The following is a 15,398-nucleotide window of genomic DNA, read 5'->3' as shown; positions in this document are numbered from 1 at the left end:
GGTATACATCAGAGATTCTTTGAAAGTCGTGGAAATAGAATAATTGCTTGAGTTTTAAGTCCACTTGTTGCACAGGTAGTCTAATCGGGACTGGAACTACAGTGTACAGTGCGATCCGATACACTATGTGCCTCCATCCGGCATCGAACCAGGGCCTCCCTTGATTGCAAGGCAACGACGTTACAGTTACGGCATCTGGAAGGCGCTGGAAATGGAATAAGAAACGAATAGTTGCGTGTCAACGAGAAGGATAAGGGGTATTAACACCGATGATGCATTAAAAGATTTAAATAAAAGATGGTAAAATAAATAGAAAGAGCCACAATTTCCCATCCCTGGACACGACGCTGAAAATTACTTCCAGCTATTATTCGTAAATTTGTTCCCATATGAGTGCTTATTTAACATCGCTTTGAAGCAAAGTTCTGCAATTTTAACAACGTTATGGTCAACGTCAGCTCAAATCAAAATGTCAAAATTTCCATTTTTGATGCAAAATACGTACCTGAAAAATCACAAGGTAAAGAGGTAACACAAAATATATTTTGTTAACCTAATAAATCATTTCTCTGCAATAAAAAATGCTTATAATGTTATGTAATACTCATAAATATGCTTTTAGAAAATAACACATAGCTTATGTTGTATCCAAATCAAAATCGAATTTCTGTGTTACCAATACAATCACAGGATTACTCGCTGCATCCATGTTTAACAATTTTAAACTTGGAAATTGCATTTTCTAATATTATATTTACTTCTGCGTTGTTGACTATAGCTGTAAGCTGTTATGTTGAAGTTATATACAAATGTTATTATTTTGTTAACTCATGTTGTTGGCTGTATATTAGCATTTTTATAATTTATAAAAATAAAACTCTGTTTTCGTTTATACGTATGCTCTTTGTAACCCTTAAATGCCATTTCTACACCTCTGTTCAATTCTTAATCGTTTTCTGATTCTGTTAAGCTGATGGTTAATAAGGAATAATCTAAATTCCAAGACTAGGAGTCGAACGTCACATAATTCTGCATTGAGAATAACAAATAGGTATTTGAAAATGATAAACCTATTAACTTTACACGATTAATATTGTTCTATAAAAATGTAGACATCTCAGGATCTTACTGGTATGAAAGAGAAGATGTGGTTGTATAGTGCAGTATATATATATATAATTTTAAAATATATCAACTCATATGAAACTATTAGAGGAACTCTGTATTACGCATATTTTATTGTTATCTAGTCAGACCCATCTATGGGCAACATCGTCAAAGAGATACGAGTAGAAATATGAATTGTTAACTCATATATATATATATATTCGTATGGGCGCACCAATCAAGACAGTTATCCGGAATTAGGTTGAAGTTTCTTTCAATACAGTAAATTATGTGTTTCTACAGATATTTAATCCTGGAATATTGAAAATTAAGATATAAATCGATTGTTTACTTTTGAATGTTCGACTGCTTAGACAGACACTCAGATCCAGTTAGTATTAACTAAATTTTCAGTCCACCAAATTTTGTGTTTCAATCTTTATTAGTTTCTTAAAAATTAAAAGTACCGCTTAAACTCTAGGATGTCAGTATATTGTTCATTGGATTTTGTTTTATTAGAATGCATCATAGATCACACGTGCAGCTAAAAATAGTTTAACTTTATCACTGACATCCTTTGGCCCTCTCGTTGAAGATGTAGGCACGTGGGGTGTAAAAGAGTTGGCACGTGTATTGATAAGTAGATACATTACATAATTCAGCACCAGAGATATAAAATAAATATATACGGCAAAAGCTCCAGAATATCCATATTCCATTGCAACCTTTCTCGACATCATCATTCCAGTTGTCAATATGTTTAAGAGTCCGTTCATTCTGTTAATTTCTATTCTACTCTGTTCATCTATTTTAAACTCGCATTGCGTTACTGAAAGGGGTAGGTTGAGGAATTCACGATTGGCGGAGGAACGTGGAGAAAGACTGGTGCTGTCTGGGAAACCACAAAAAGAACGAACATCAATGCGCTTTAAGAGAACTCTCACAGATGTCACCACCAGTAATGAAACAGTCGACCGAATTGAAGTTGTGAGAAGAAACTGTCCACACTTTTCTTCACTACAACCTGCCACAGACGAGGTAAGTACAATATAAATTGTGCACCTAATACGCAGAAGGATTGACCCTAGCTTACCCGTGCCGTACAAAAAAAACGTACGTACCTGAGGGGGGTGGGGAGGGGCTCAGGCCCATATATTTTTAATTCCTAAAATTCAAGAAACCAGTTTGTTATCGAATCACCGTTTCCCTTTTGTTTACAAGAATTATTATTAATAATAATAATATCTAAGAACCAATTTGATTGATTTAGTTTATCTTACGTCGCTTTTCAGTCACTTTTGGCTAATCGCGTAGATGGGAATGAGAATTGATATAACATAATGAAATTGACGAAGGGACACTCACAAATAACACCCATGTCCAAGCCGGGATTCGAACCTGGAACCCCTGCTGTCGCAGCGCGATGTGCTAACCATGTGATAGGTTCACAGAGTGAATTTTGCCTCAATGTACGTTACATTTATGATTTTATGAACAAAAGTAATACAGAATCATTGTTCCTAGGGACATCTAAAACTAACAAGTTCTCTAAGCAGAACAGTAGTAAATAGTTGAGATTAATACTAACGGCATATTTTGTTCTACCATCTCTCAAGTTCAGTGTTCAGTGTTCAGAACGTCTTGGCAAGAGTATACTATCTACATTAAGAGCCAAGTAAACACCGCCGCTTAGCGCTCAGAGTTATTTTTAAAATAATAGTAATAATAATATGCCTTTAGAAATGTTTTAATTCACACAAATGTATTGCATCCTCTCAAAAGGCAGAAAAAAATATCATACACAAGTTAATATTTAAAAATATATATGAGGGGTGGGGTGTAAGGGGTGACATGTAGGCACCCATTGTCAACCTTCCTTCCGCGTATTGCACCCTAAACTGCATATTGCAGACAAACGAGGCTCTGGCGTCTGAACTCGCAGCTAGTGTAATCATCTGTGGGTTTCGTGTTCTGTTCTTATGTTTGGATCCCACTTTAAACTGTAGGTCCAGTCCCAATTAGCCTTACTGGGCATAAAGTTGACTTACAACACCAACTCGAACAGAGAATCAATGTTCTTATGTATTTTTCATTAATTTCACATTAATCAAACCAAACAAATCGCAATACATGTGAAAATGAATATGAACAAATTGATTATCGGAATGTTTTGAGCTACTTAATCAACGTATTTTTCAAAACAATGACTCCTAATTTATTCATCTATTTTTTTTAATATACTTGAACTTGCCACTATCATAGTTAAGATTTTGGAAGGACATTTTCTTATCAGACCACGGAGTAGTTTACACATGACAATTTTCATTATTTCTTTTCTTTTTTTATGCAACCTCAATTATAACAAAGTAACATAGAAATTTTGGGTACTACCTTCGTATAGGCGTGACACCTATAAATAATTTATTTCGCACTTTTTTACATTGATAACGTACTATTCTGCATTACGGAACATTTCTTTAGGTAAAATAATGAATTTCTAACGAAAATAATGTCTATTTCTTACATTTACGAGTACTTACTGTTATTCGTTATTTCTATTCTGTAACACACATTATGGCGATAGGGTACTGGTTCATCGCGCGTTGTGAGAGTGTTTTGTCGATTTATGCAGTGTCGCAACCTTGTTCGCCGGAAAATACCTACTTTCGTGCACGGATTTGAAATTATGCTAATACCTCACAAACCATTGACGTTAGCCCCACAAACCATTCACGTTAGCCCCACAAACCATTCACGATAGCCCCAAAAACCATTCACGTTAGCCCCACAAACCATTTACCGTAAGGTAAGGTTAGGTTAGGTTAGGCAAGCATAGTTTAATTTTTTTAAAAAAAAATACTCGACACGTCATGTTTTAGTGAAAACACGGCGAGGTTTGAAACACTGACTACGGGGTTTACGTTATCTTACACACGGAACATTGTTCTCTCGTGCAGAAAGCAAATGGCGGCAGCAGAAACAGCGTGTCGGATAGAGATTTTCGCAGAAAACAACATGCATTCGCATTAAAATGGATCAAAGCTACATTCACGAACTTCCACAACGCTACAGAAAATGATTTGCGTAAGTACTTTCTCCTGTAATAAGTAAGAAATCCGTCTCACCTATATGAAAGTGTTACCAAATGTTGTTTTCCTCTCCTTTTTATAGTTATATAAACAGACACATCTATGGTTAGATGGTTAAACAAGTACGACGCCAAATATAAATCTAACAGAAATTTTACAATTTTCTAAAATTAATGTTTACCAAAAAAAGGTATTGTTATCAATTTGGTCAAAACTCAAATTCAACTTTGTGGATCAATTCTTTAATATTTTCATTCAAATATAAAAAAAATGTTATCGAGGAATAATATTACCAATGCATTTTTTTAATTGTGCATTGATCTTGCGTTGTTGATACACGAATGCTAGAAAGATAGTTAGTTTAAATGGTTGTACCACTAAGATCATGATAAGCGCATTTTTACAATATTTAGTGAGCAAGCACACGCATTACGCATTTGTTCGTGAATATAATAGCACAAAATTGATTATCTTTTGATGATGCTGCGTGCATAATTATAATGATGTTATTATGACCGTGATTTAGTCATAGCAACATGTATCGAAGCCAGAATCATCGGGCTCGAATCCTGCGTAATGTCAATTTTTCATTCATCTCCATTGTTGCAATTAGCTACACCCTTGATTATTTTTTATTGTATTTATGTCAAAAGTTATTTTCTGGAGTTTTTGTAGCACAGAAATATGTATTACGGAAATACATGATAGGCTAAGGTTTTTCAAACTTACAGGTCACCAAACTATGTAAAATAAAACCTATGCTCCACAATATAATTGTATAATTTATTGCACGAACAGAGATGTGCATTAAAAACTAAAAGATCAACAACGTTTTTGTCAAATAAGTTGGTGAAGTCCTCGTGGTAGAAGTTCAGCCTGTGGCTGCTCTACAACTTAACCCGCAAAACTATTCTTTTTTATTATTATTTCGTTAGTATATCTAACTGCTTAATATTGTGTCAATGGAAATGTTTAGCATTCATTTGAAAACTCTTAACATCGAATGGTATCTGGACAAAATTAATTTAAAATGTTTATCAGCATTTTCAAGATTTAATAAACAGTGGTCTGAATTACTAATCGGCACTGTTACGTCAGTTGAGTGTACGATAGTTGGATCATCCGCCCACTTCCGTATCAGTGTGTTTTGCACAGCGAGCCAAGACGACAGAGGCCCCTGATTCGAATCCCGGCGTGAGCACGGGTGTTCTTTGTGAGTGTTCCTTCTTCAATATCATCACTCATATTCATATTCGCGATTAATCAAAAGTGGTAGAAAAGCGAAGTAAAATAAACCAAATCAATCAGTAGTTGGATCATCCACAACAATGGCGTCTACTGTTGTGCAGAGTCGCTTGTGAATTCAGGTAGGTCTTTAATGACTTGCGTCATGCAGAAAGGTATAAGAAAGGTATAAAACACCAGAGTTCAAAACATTTGTGGCATAGTGAGGCATCTAATTTTCTAGCTAAAACATGCATGGATGATGTTTTATTGAAAAACCAGCTGAATTCAGGCAAATAAACAATACCTGTGGCGACTAATACCATAAGTAAATTATTAAGCAAAAAAGGGCCGACCCTTCCTTCGGACTTGGCGTTCTCACCCGAAATGCCCATACTACGCCACTGGAAACTCTTATCCATAGATATGAGTTTCAGGAACATGTACATTATTCTTTTTCTGCCCAATCTTTATCTTTTTCACGTTTCAGCTTAATATCAACGTTAACATGTGAAAACTTTCAAATATGCCTATACTAAAATATTCCTGAAAATACACATGGGTATCCTATGTAACTGAAATGATATTAAACTACTTACACACATATCAAACTGTTTAACACCAAGGTTTTTCCGAAATTATTATAAGCTCTACTTTATATTCAGGTATGCTAAGTAGGACTGGACCTACAGTTGATCAGAACTACTGTGATACGAGACAGCGTTACCACTACGCCATCATATAGACCACTTGTAGTAACTTATTCTTGGAGAGAGACCAGACTGTTTTTACAAGACCTTTTGTATTCTTCAATTGTTTTTATGTTCAGTGAAAGCTACTATAATGTATTATATTAAAGTAATGTAAACCTCCCCGCTGGAGTAGGTAGATACGCGGTGGGGACACAAAGTGCTTCGTATCCCACTTTAAACTGTAGTCCAGTACAGTAAAAAACTCAAAGTACAAATGTTACATAATATATATTAGTACATTATATACAGGGTGATTGGTAATTCGACCTAATCCTGGAAAGGGATAATACTAGAGCACATTTGCAAGAAATTTGACCTTATGCACCGGAGGTCGGAAATCAATGGGTTTCGAGTTATTGCAGTTTGTAGATTTTCGTTACATATTCCGACTTGCTACCAACAAACTACTAATTGTTAAAAAAACTACTACACCCTGGACACTTAATCGACACGTTGCTAACAGCTGACGAATGAGTGACTACTGGGAAAAAAATCATGCCCACAGAAAGAAACAGTCATTGGAGCACACGTCATGAAGAAATTTGGAAATTATCGTTTAAATCGAAGAGGATTACTAAAAAAATTGGCAACACACTTAGCGTAAAAATTACGGAAATAACTTCCTCGTTTCATAAGCTTTCAAAAAAGATACAAATGTTGTCAACTGGCACAAGGGTTGGGGGAAAAATCTGAATAAAAAGCGAAGAAGGCGCGTTGTAGACTTCTTTGTAAAGTGAAATGAAGTTGTCGGTTGTGAGAAATAAAGGAACGAAAATGAGTGAAATAATAGTGTTATTTACCATTCTCATGATTCCAGGTTGTCAGAACTAACTGTTACAAAACTACAAAGCCTGTTCAAATTGCCTCCCCGGTTACGTATGCAAGCACGCAGCGTACTTCATACACAGTCACTCCCGTTGACACTCTGCCTCTTATAAGAAAGAGAGTAGTTGAATAATTCGTTGAATTGAACCCGTTGTGTGGCGGTTCCAACTCCTGAAGCAAAGGGGGAAAACAATTAAGTGCTCTACACAAAGTTACACAAAAACACCGCAAGGATTTTCTGTATAAGTCATTCACCTCCTTTCAGAGTGAGCTTTGCACGATACAGTAGTTGGTCAGCAAAATACAGTTGTTTCGCGTATGTCAGATTACAATATTTTTCTAACATTGTGATTAATTTTATTTTAAAATCACAGATGAAATCGATAATAGTGGCCAACAATGGAACGTCAAAGTAGACTTCACACAAAGCAAGTTTGCTGAAGGTAGAATAAATTTACCACGATTAATTATTTATTCCAGTTCATATTTCAATTATTCAATTATATAGACCATGTTTTCAATTATTGACAAACATACCAAACATACTATGTCAGGAAATTTAAATATGTAAGTTATGCCAGAAAATGCATTTAAACAGTGGAATAGAAAAATGAACCTCAAAAATGAAGAAAAATGCAATAAAAACGTCACAAAATACTGAAAAATGACCTAAACGGAAAAATACCGAAAATTGCAAAACAAAAAAAAAATGTGTTTCTCTTGTTCTAACTTATGCAAAACGGACTGATATCAGAGTTAGCATTGTTTTAAGGCTCAGAAAATAAGCCCTCTTAATCATCACTCTTCATCATGGTAGAGATTAGCCAAAGTGGAAGAAAAACGACGCTCAAAATACAAGTGAAACATGGAAAAGATCTCTCTCCTTTCTACTGTGGACTACTTACAATTTAGCCTCTGGAAGGAACTGCTAATCAATTGTTGACATATTACTATTTGAACTGTGAGAAGAACTACAAATTTGTAATAGGCATGACAACGATAAGGAAGCAACTGTAGCAGATCGAACACTACATACAAGATATGCAAGCTTGCCTGGCCCAATCTTAAACATTGGAAAGGCAGATGTTGACTTCTTGATATAGATAAGACCATGCTGGTTTTCCTTCCTAATGTTGCCCTGAGCGAAAACCAGACAACTTATCGCTGACGTGAAACTGAAAACTTTTAGGGCACAAAGATATATAAGTTGCGTCTCCAGCATTTGGCGTCTGTGTCCTACGTGTTCCAGACATGAAGATCTACATCTGTGTTATTTTTGGTGCGTTCGTCGCGCTTTGTTTTAGCAGCCAGAGTTCTGCTCTTGCAACCGGACGCCAAAGTGATAAGCAACATCACCATTCTCGCAGTGGCGACATCTATGAATGTCCACACTTTTCACCTTCAGTAGCTCCAGTGACAGGAGAGGTAATGTAATCTAATGCAGTGTTTCTCAACCGCCAGGCCGCGTCCCGGTACCGGGCTTTGGTTTCAGTAGCGACAGGTTTTCCTGAAATTTGTCATTTTACTTTAAGCAGTAGTTACCATTCACAAATATTTTGTAGTAGAAATATTCTGATTAATCGCAATTTTTTTGTGTTTGATCACGTCAATAGAAATATGGACTTAATCTATTTAATTTATAAAATAAATTAATTATAAAGGAAATGATCTAAATATGGGCCCCTTTTAATTTTGTCATTTTCGGAGGAAAAAAATAATATATGAAACACCTGCCTTTAAAATGCATATCTATGAAATATATACTTAAATGTAATAGCATGCAAGGTATAGAAGGTCTCTTTTTTTTTTAAAAAAGGCAATTTCCAAAAAATGATAAAATGTGGTATTTCAAAATTGTGGTCTAAATATGGGCTACTAGTGGCAATATCACAAAAAGCAATGAAAATTTAAAAAACAGTCATTTATCGCTAAAACATTATAAAATTCATATTTATGAATAATCTGTTGTTTGAAATCACACGGAATGGGAAAAATCGAAATTAAGAAAAACGTCCAAATATCTGTTGAAAATGTGATAACATAAGACCTCATGTCATAGTCCATATTTAGACCATCACGCTATTTTTCTTCTTCAATTTATTTTCGCTCTCTGTGGTACATATTTCACAAACAAATCATGGCATTATAAGATCCCACATTTGTTTTATGTATCACTAATATCATAACCTATACAATGCAGATGAGAATTCAGAAAACGCTGAGTTAAAACATACCTGCAAAACGTTTTCGGAGGTCGTAATTCTATAACAGCGTCCAAGGCCGAAACTGACCACCACTATCTCTTGCGAATTGGCGCCGCAACCTTTGTCCTTGACAGATAACCAGTTCCAATAGCCTCTGGCAGGCTGCAGCACCCTGGAGCATAACTCCAAAACCTATATTTAAACCTTCGCCCATATTTAGACCTTCTCCTCTAATAATTAAATTAATTTAATAATGTTGGTCCGAGGAAACTACAAGTTTTAGTAGATTTTGTGGTTAGCAACTAATTTAAACCTAGTTATATATTTCAACAAACACTAACATAATTGAACTATCGGGGAGTACCCATTCAAGAAGTACACCCAAATGTCAATCTCACTTCCACGTAGTACATGCTGAACTGCATTTGCAGACTAACCAATCCCTGTCGTCTGGACATATGGCCAGTATAATCCTATGAGGGAGTTGTGTTGTGTGCTGTTCATATATGTTTGTGACTATACCATTATCCATTTCATCTTATCACCTTTCATCTTCATCTTCATCTTCGTAATTAGCCAAATGTGGCAGAAGAGCGAAGTAAAATAAATCAAATCAATCGAACAGGTAATAATCGAACTATTACTCTTTGTGAATATGCCATGATTTATTTATTATTATACAGGGTGTCATTTTAATGGCGCCCACGGACCACAGATTCGTATAGGGGACATCAAAACAAACAACTTTTCTCAGTAACATTTTTCTCGTTGGTGCGTCGATTCGAAGCTACAGCCGTTCAAAAAAGACCGTTTTGCCGCCTGGATGCTGGCAACCCAACACAACATTTGATCGTATCTGTGACGTCATATCCTGCGGTGAAAGCGCGCACGGCAGGGTTGCAAGGAACACACAAATTTTGTGAAAAATGACAAACTAGCAACCACTTTATTAGCTGTAAAACGAAGCGAGAAACGCGTCCAGTAGACCGAACATCATAGCCTACCAGCCAGAAGATCAGCAGTCATCTCAGGGGAGGGGGGAAGTGAACCAACGATATGAGAAATGGTGAAAAAACGTATTCAAAATGAAATGTCAATGTCGGATTTTGTCTCAGCCTACATGTCAAATATCAACAACAAAAAAATTTATTTGACTTACAGCTTACACGTGGCTGTTTACGCCCAACTACATGTCAAATATTGCAAATCTCGTTGCATGGTTGATATTTACAGGTTTGTGTCCAGATGTCTTGCGGTACTTTTGTGCTGATAAGGGAAGTATCCGAGGTTCACGTTGTAACATTACAACTAAAACAAGTACAACAACACTAACAATCTAATGATGAATCAGTTGTGAATATACTGCCCTGTTCACAGTTGAAAACTACTACACGTATATCCGGTGCATAGATAAACACATAGTCGTCGGAGAGCTTGTATTACTACTAATACTTATATCCCTGTATATTCAACCATTTTTGCCACTTGCCTCATAATGCTCTGAATATACATTATATTATGAATTTTGAGTTCTTTCATTTCTATTTTTTCATCTGTTAAGTGTGTCACAGACAACTAGTATCAGAAGGATGAAGTGGATAGACTAAATTGTGGATGCGAACTTGGGAACTAGATTTGCAAATATTTGGCATATAAGCTGAGGCAAAATTCGATATGACCACTTCCACTTGAATTCTGTTTTCTTTCTACTATTTTTCGTATCATTTTTTTACTTCCTGTTAGGTTACAGAATGTGTTTTCTCGTTTTTGTTTTACGGTACATAATGTGGCAGATTGTAGCTATGTGATTTTGTACAGAATATGTGTGTTCCTGGCAACCCTGGAACGCATCGCTTCACGACGGGATATGGCGTCACAAATGCAATCAAATGTTGTGTGTGATTGCCAGCATTCAGGCGGCAAAACGGGCTTTTTTGAACGATTGTAGCGCCGAAACGACGCACGAATGAGAAAAATGTTACTGAGAAAAGTTGTTTGTTTTGATGTCCTCTATACGTTTCCGTGGTCCGTGGGCGCCATTAAAATGACACCCTGTATAGTCTCAAGTGTAGCTGCATGTTATTTACTTATAAGATTTTAGCAAGGTATTTAAGAGTAAAGAAAAATCATTTACAGGGGCGTGTTGTCATTAAGGTGAGTGCCCCTGTACACATTTATGACACATAGGTGGGGCTAGAGAAGACAAAAATTTAACTGGTCTTGTTGGCAAAGGCCAACATTCTCTCCAAACAAAATTTGTCATTATGTCATGTATAAAATACTGCACAATATACCTCTTCGGCAGACGAAATACATGATGGTAGAAATCAATACATAGCATATGGTACAACATTGTTCTTCAGGATAGAATGTAAGTTTCACCTCGTTTTTCAACTATCTGCAAAATGTTCTTTCTATTAGCATGCAGCGCTGTTGGTGTCCTACTTTTTATATTTTCAAAGTTGATACCTTAATTTTACCTAACCTAAGTTAACCGCTCCCACCACTCGGTGTTGTGTCGTCTGCTACAAGACCTTGACAGTCATCCCGAGAGGAGCGCTGGCGGCAGCACGTGATTTTTCTCTGCCAATCAGAGCACGCCGTTCCCTTTAGGAGAGAAATTAGAAGTCTTGGTTGTCACATTCACATCGAAGATGCGTTGAACGCAACCAATATACAGGGAACAGGTATATCAGATGGCGAGAGTTTGAGTTTATGTTTTTAGTCCACTTTATGCACAGATAGGCTAATCGGGACTGGGCCTATAGTTTAAAGTTGGATGCCCCAACAGGGTATCGAACACGGGACGTTACCACTATGCCATCGGGGAGGTCCGACAGACCATTTCTAGTCGCGAACCACACCAGAAAAAGCCCTCTTATCAACGTAGCCTACCCTACTTTTTCTTTTAATTTTGTCTCTTCTATTAGCATAGCCTAAGCTAAGAATGAACTGTACTATAACAATCGACAACAATTGCGAATATCTATTAGTTATATTCTTATTCGCTATCATTAAAGCACAATATCCTTAATGTGCATGTCGCCAAGTATTTCAATGGTATTGTTCATTTCATAGACTCATTCATTCACTTTTCTGTTGTTTCTTTCCAGCTGATTGGAGCATGGACAATGAAATACATTAGCCATGGCCAAAGTCGGCAATGCACGAATCTTGACTTTTATATGGGAGAAGGGTCTACACTACAAATGAACATCTCTTCTCCGAACATTGACACGACCACTATGACATGCACAAACCTTGATGCAGGAATATACTCGTGCACCAGAAGAGCATGGAATGATCAAATAGGTTAGTTTGCCCTGGAAAAGTATGTGCATATATAGTGGAACCACAAGCAAAGAAACCTGCCCAGACCCGCGACTCCTGTGCACCGTACTCCCGCGAGGAGAGGATGGGGAGAGTGGACTATGCTTCCTTATGACCCAGCTGAACGGAAGAAGGGAAAGCTGCGCGGGGAGTTTTCGTCCAAGGTTTTTTCCTTGTGGTCGCTCTATAGCACTCTGATTAGTGTAAGGCTTTTGTGATTCTCTTCACGGCTACCTTAACATAACCTAGCGTATTCTTGTAACCTAACAAAGTAGTTTATTTTAACCTAACCTAACCTAGCGTATCGTACCCAAGGCGTTGGGTAGAAGTGACAAGTCTGCTATTATCCTTGACATAGCAGGAAGCAGAGAAAGGAATGCTGAATAAGTAATTGGGCAAATGTTAGGTGATTGACTTGAGAGGTGGTTGTGGAATGAGAGGTGGAATCGAGAGAGAGCGACGACAGTTGGCGAGTGAGGGAGATGGAGTGATGATAGCGGATAGAGAAAGGAGGACAGTTGGGGGACGATTTTTGAACAGTGGTGCATGAGGAGAGTGAATTCTGACAGGGAGGTCAGATGTGTGACAATTACCCTTATTGAAAGACAATCTCTGGGAAAAATCATCATCCAAACGGGAGGCACGTAATATCCTTTTCTTAACAATGTCCATATCGGTACAAAATCCATTTATTGTACATGTACGTTCTTTTGCCATTTCTATGAACGTAACCTCTTGCATATCTCACATTTAGGCCAAGCGAGAGATAACCATCTGGAATATAAATTATGAATAGCTACGCCACCCAATCGACAATTCAGGATATCTAGTTCGATCCCAACGCAGGATTAAAATTGCCTTACGCTAGTTTCTTTTAACCTAACCTAAGACTTAACTAATAACAATGAACAACAATGCGTTGATGAGTCTCTCGTTGTATTTTAGCGCACTTTGTGCATTAACAATTTATAAACTTTATGTGTTACTCGAATTGAATTGAAGTTTTAAGTCAACTTTATGCACAAATAGGCTAATCGGGGCTGGACCTACAGTTTATAGTGGGATCCGAACCATTATGTGCCTCCACCGGGATCCCTTGATTACAAGTCAACGACGCCATCAGGGAGACCCAATGTGTTACTCGAGTCAAAATCAATGTAAATATGCGTGTCAGATGACACATTTTTTGTTCTGTGTCTGTGTAAACTGCAATAGCTAATGAATATTTTGGAATGTAACTTGTATCAGTTTTCCAATCACTGGAGTTGCAATTATCATAGACTTTAAATAGTGTGTATACAGAGTGGTCCAAAAAATGTGACCAAAAATAACAATCAATTGTAACTTTTTTGGGCCACTCTGTATATAATACATGATTTTTTTTTCAGATGAAATAAATCTTATATTTGCCAGAGGAAAGCCAGGAAAATACCTAATTGCCATTATCTGTCGCAGCGTTGACGGTGTTGAACCCCGTGGCTACCTTTCAACCATTCTTACAACAGGCGGGTATAACCTTCAACCTAGAGACCTAACTGAGGCAAGTAGACTTCTGGAAGATGCGGGAGCTAAAGAGTCCACAAATGACCTAGACTCGTGCTAAAACGACTCACAAGACACTGCAAATATTTTTCAAGTGCACTTGTTTTTTTACATTGTCGATCATTTCATGAAATATATGCTAAAACATTAACACATGTGTTTTTGTTATTTTCTTTATATGTATTTGCATTACGTAACATTATTTACTTTAACATTATTTATTTAGTTTATTTTACACTGATTTAACTATCAAGAAACAGTTTTTTGTCCTGCATGAATTGATGTTTAATGTACAGTTATGCAAGTAATATGCAGAATTACAGAATATGAAAATTTCAAAAGTATGTAATTTTAAAATATATATAAGTAGTAATAGTAGTAGTAGTAACAATAATAACAAAAGTAATGGCCGTAATAATAATAATAATAATAATAATAATAATAATAATGATAATGATAATAATAAAAGTTGCTATGACTGCTCCCTGAGAAAAAATTCTGAGGGTACTCTTGGGAATGACCCTCTCTAAAGACACCACCAAAATGTCAACCTAAATTCCACCCAGTACACCCTGGACTGCATTGTTTCAGACTAACGAGGATCTGGCGTTTGGACTCACAGCCAGTATTATTCTATGTAAGGCTTGTCTTGTGACGTCCATATGTTTGTGAATGTCCTTCATCTTATCATCATTCATCTTCATCATCTCGATTAGACAAAAGAGGCAGAAAAGGGAGTCACTTCGCTACTTTACCAGTTTGGCTAATCGCGAAGATCTCTGTGTTTTGATATCAGTGACAATTGAATCTCGCTCAGCAAAGAATAAGAAGACCTATTCTATTCTATCCAATAGGCTAAGGATTGACAAGATTTATACCTGGAGGAGAAGTAAGTCTATTTTTGTGTATTTGTACAGGGTGGTTCAAAAAGGGCACCTTTTTAGGGCCACCCTGTATTATATATTGATAGTGAAATTTAACACTAGATGTTGCACGAAAGTACTTTGAGAAAAAACATTTTTTTCTTAACGAGAATAAAAACATTTCATTATTACTATTACACATTTTGCTTTTATTATTTCCGTGTCTACCATATAATTAATCTGTGTATTCAATATTTACCAACAAATATGTAAATTTTACATTAAAAGTGAAATGGTACGCATATGCTTAATTTTTCTGATGGTATTTTTGCACCAACTTCTTCCAATATTTTGCTGACGTTTTCCAGTTCGTGGAATTTCATATTATATTTCTCTGGTGAAAGGATTGTTCCCATTGGAGGAGATGCTCGTTGTCCTACCGTCCTGCTGCAAAATATGCCG

General features: G+C 36.5%; 1 protein-coding gene across 2 annotated transcripts; it reads left to right on the top strand.

The window, feature by feature from the left end:
- Positions 1-1,828: 1,828 nt before the first annotated feature.
- LOC145980807 (uncharacterized) lies at positions 1,829-14,205 on the top strand. Of its 2 annotated transcripts, none has more exons than XM_083113898.1 (3): positions 1,829-2,145; positions 12,315-12,513; positions 13,920-14,205. In XM_083113898.1, the coding sequence occupies exons 1-3, from the start codon at positions 1,864-1,866 to the stop codon at positions 14,132-14,134; spliced, it is 696 nt and encodes a 231-aa protein (XP_082970024.1). In that variant the 5' UTR covers positions 1,829-1,863; the 3' UTR covers positions 14,135-14,205. The 2 variants fall into 2 exon arrangements, with proteins under 2 accessions (XP_082970024.1, XP_082970025.1); XM_083113899.1 differs by lacking the exon at positions 1,829-2,145 and adding an exon at positions 8,241-8,422.
- Positions 14,206-15,398: the final 1,193 nt, after the last annotated feature.

This window comes from Lepisma saccharinum, chromosome 28 (genome assembly GCF_977018435.1).
Source record: "Lepisma saccharinum chromosome 28, izLepSacc3.1, whole genome shotgun sequence".
In the NCBI taxonomy this organism is placed as follows: Eukaryota; Metazoa; Arthropoda; class Insecta; order Zygentoma; family Lepismatidae; genus Lepisma; species Lepisma saccharinum.
This window is presented reverse-complemented; position numbering and strand designations above follow the sequence as displayed.

Excerpts from the sequence above, each read along its gene's own strand:
- LOC145980807 (XM_083113898.1), top strand. The coding sequence starts at position 1,864 with ATGTTTAAGAGTCCGTTCATTCTGTTAATTTCTATTCTACTCTGTTCA. Across the intron at positions 2,146-12,314 it reads TACAACCTGCCACAGACGAG|CTGATTGGAGCATGGACAAT; the intron begins GTAAGTACAATA and ends GTTTCTTTCCAG. Across the intron at positions 12,514-13,919 it reads AGCATGGAATGATCAAATAG|ATGAAATAAATCTTATATTT; the intron begins GTTAGTTTGCCC and ends TTTTTTTTTCAG.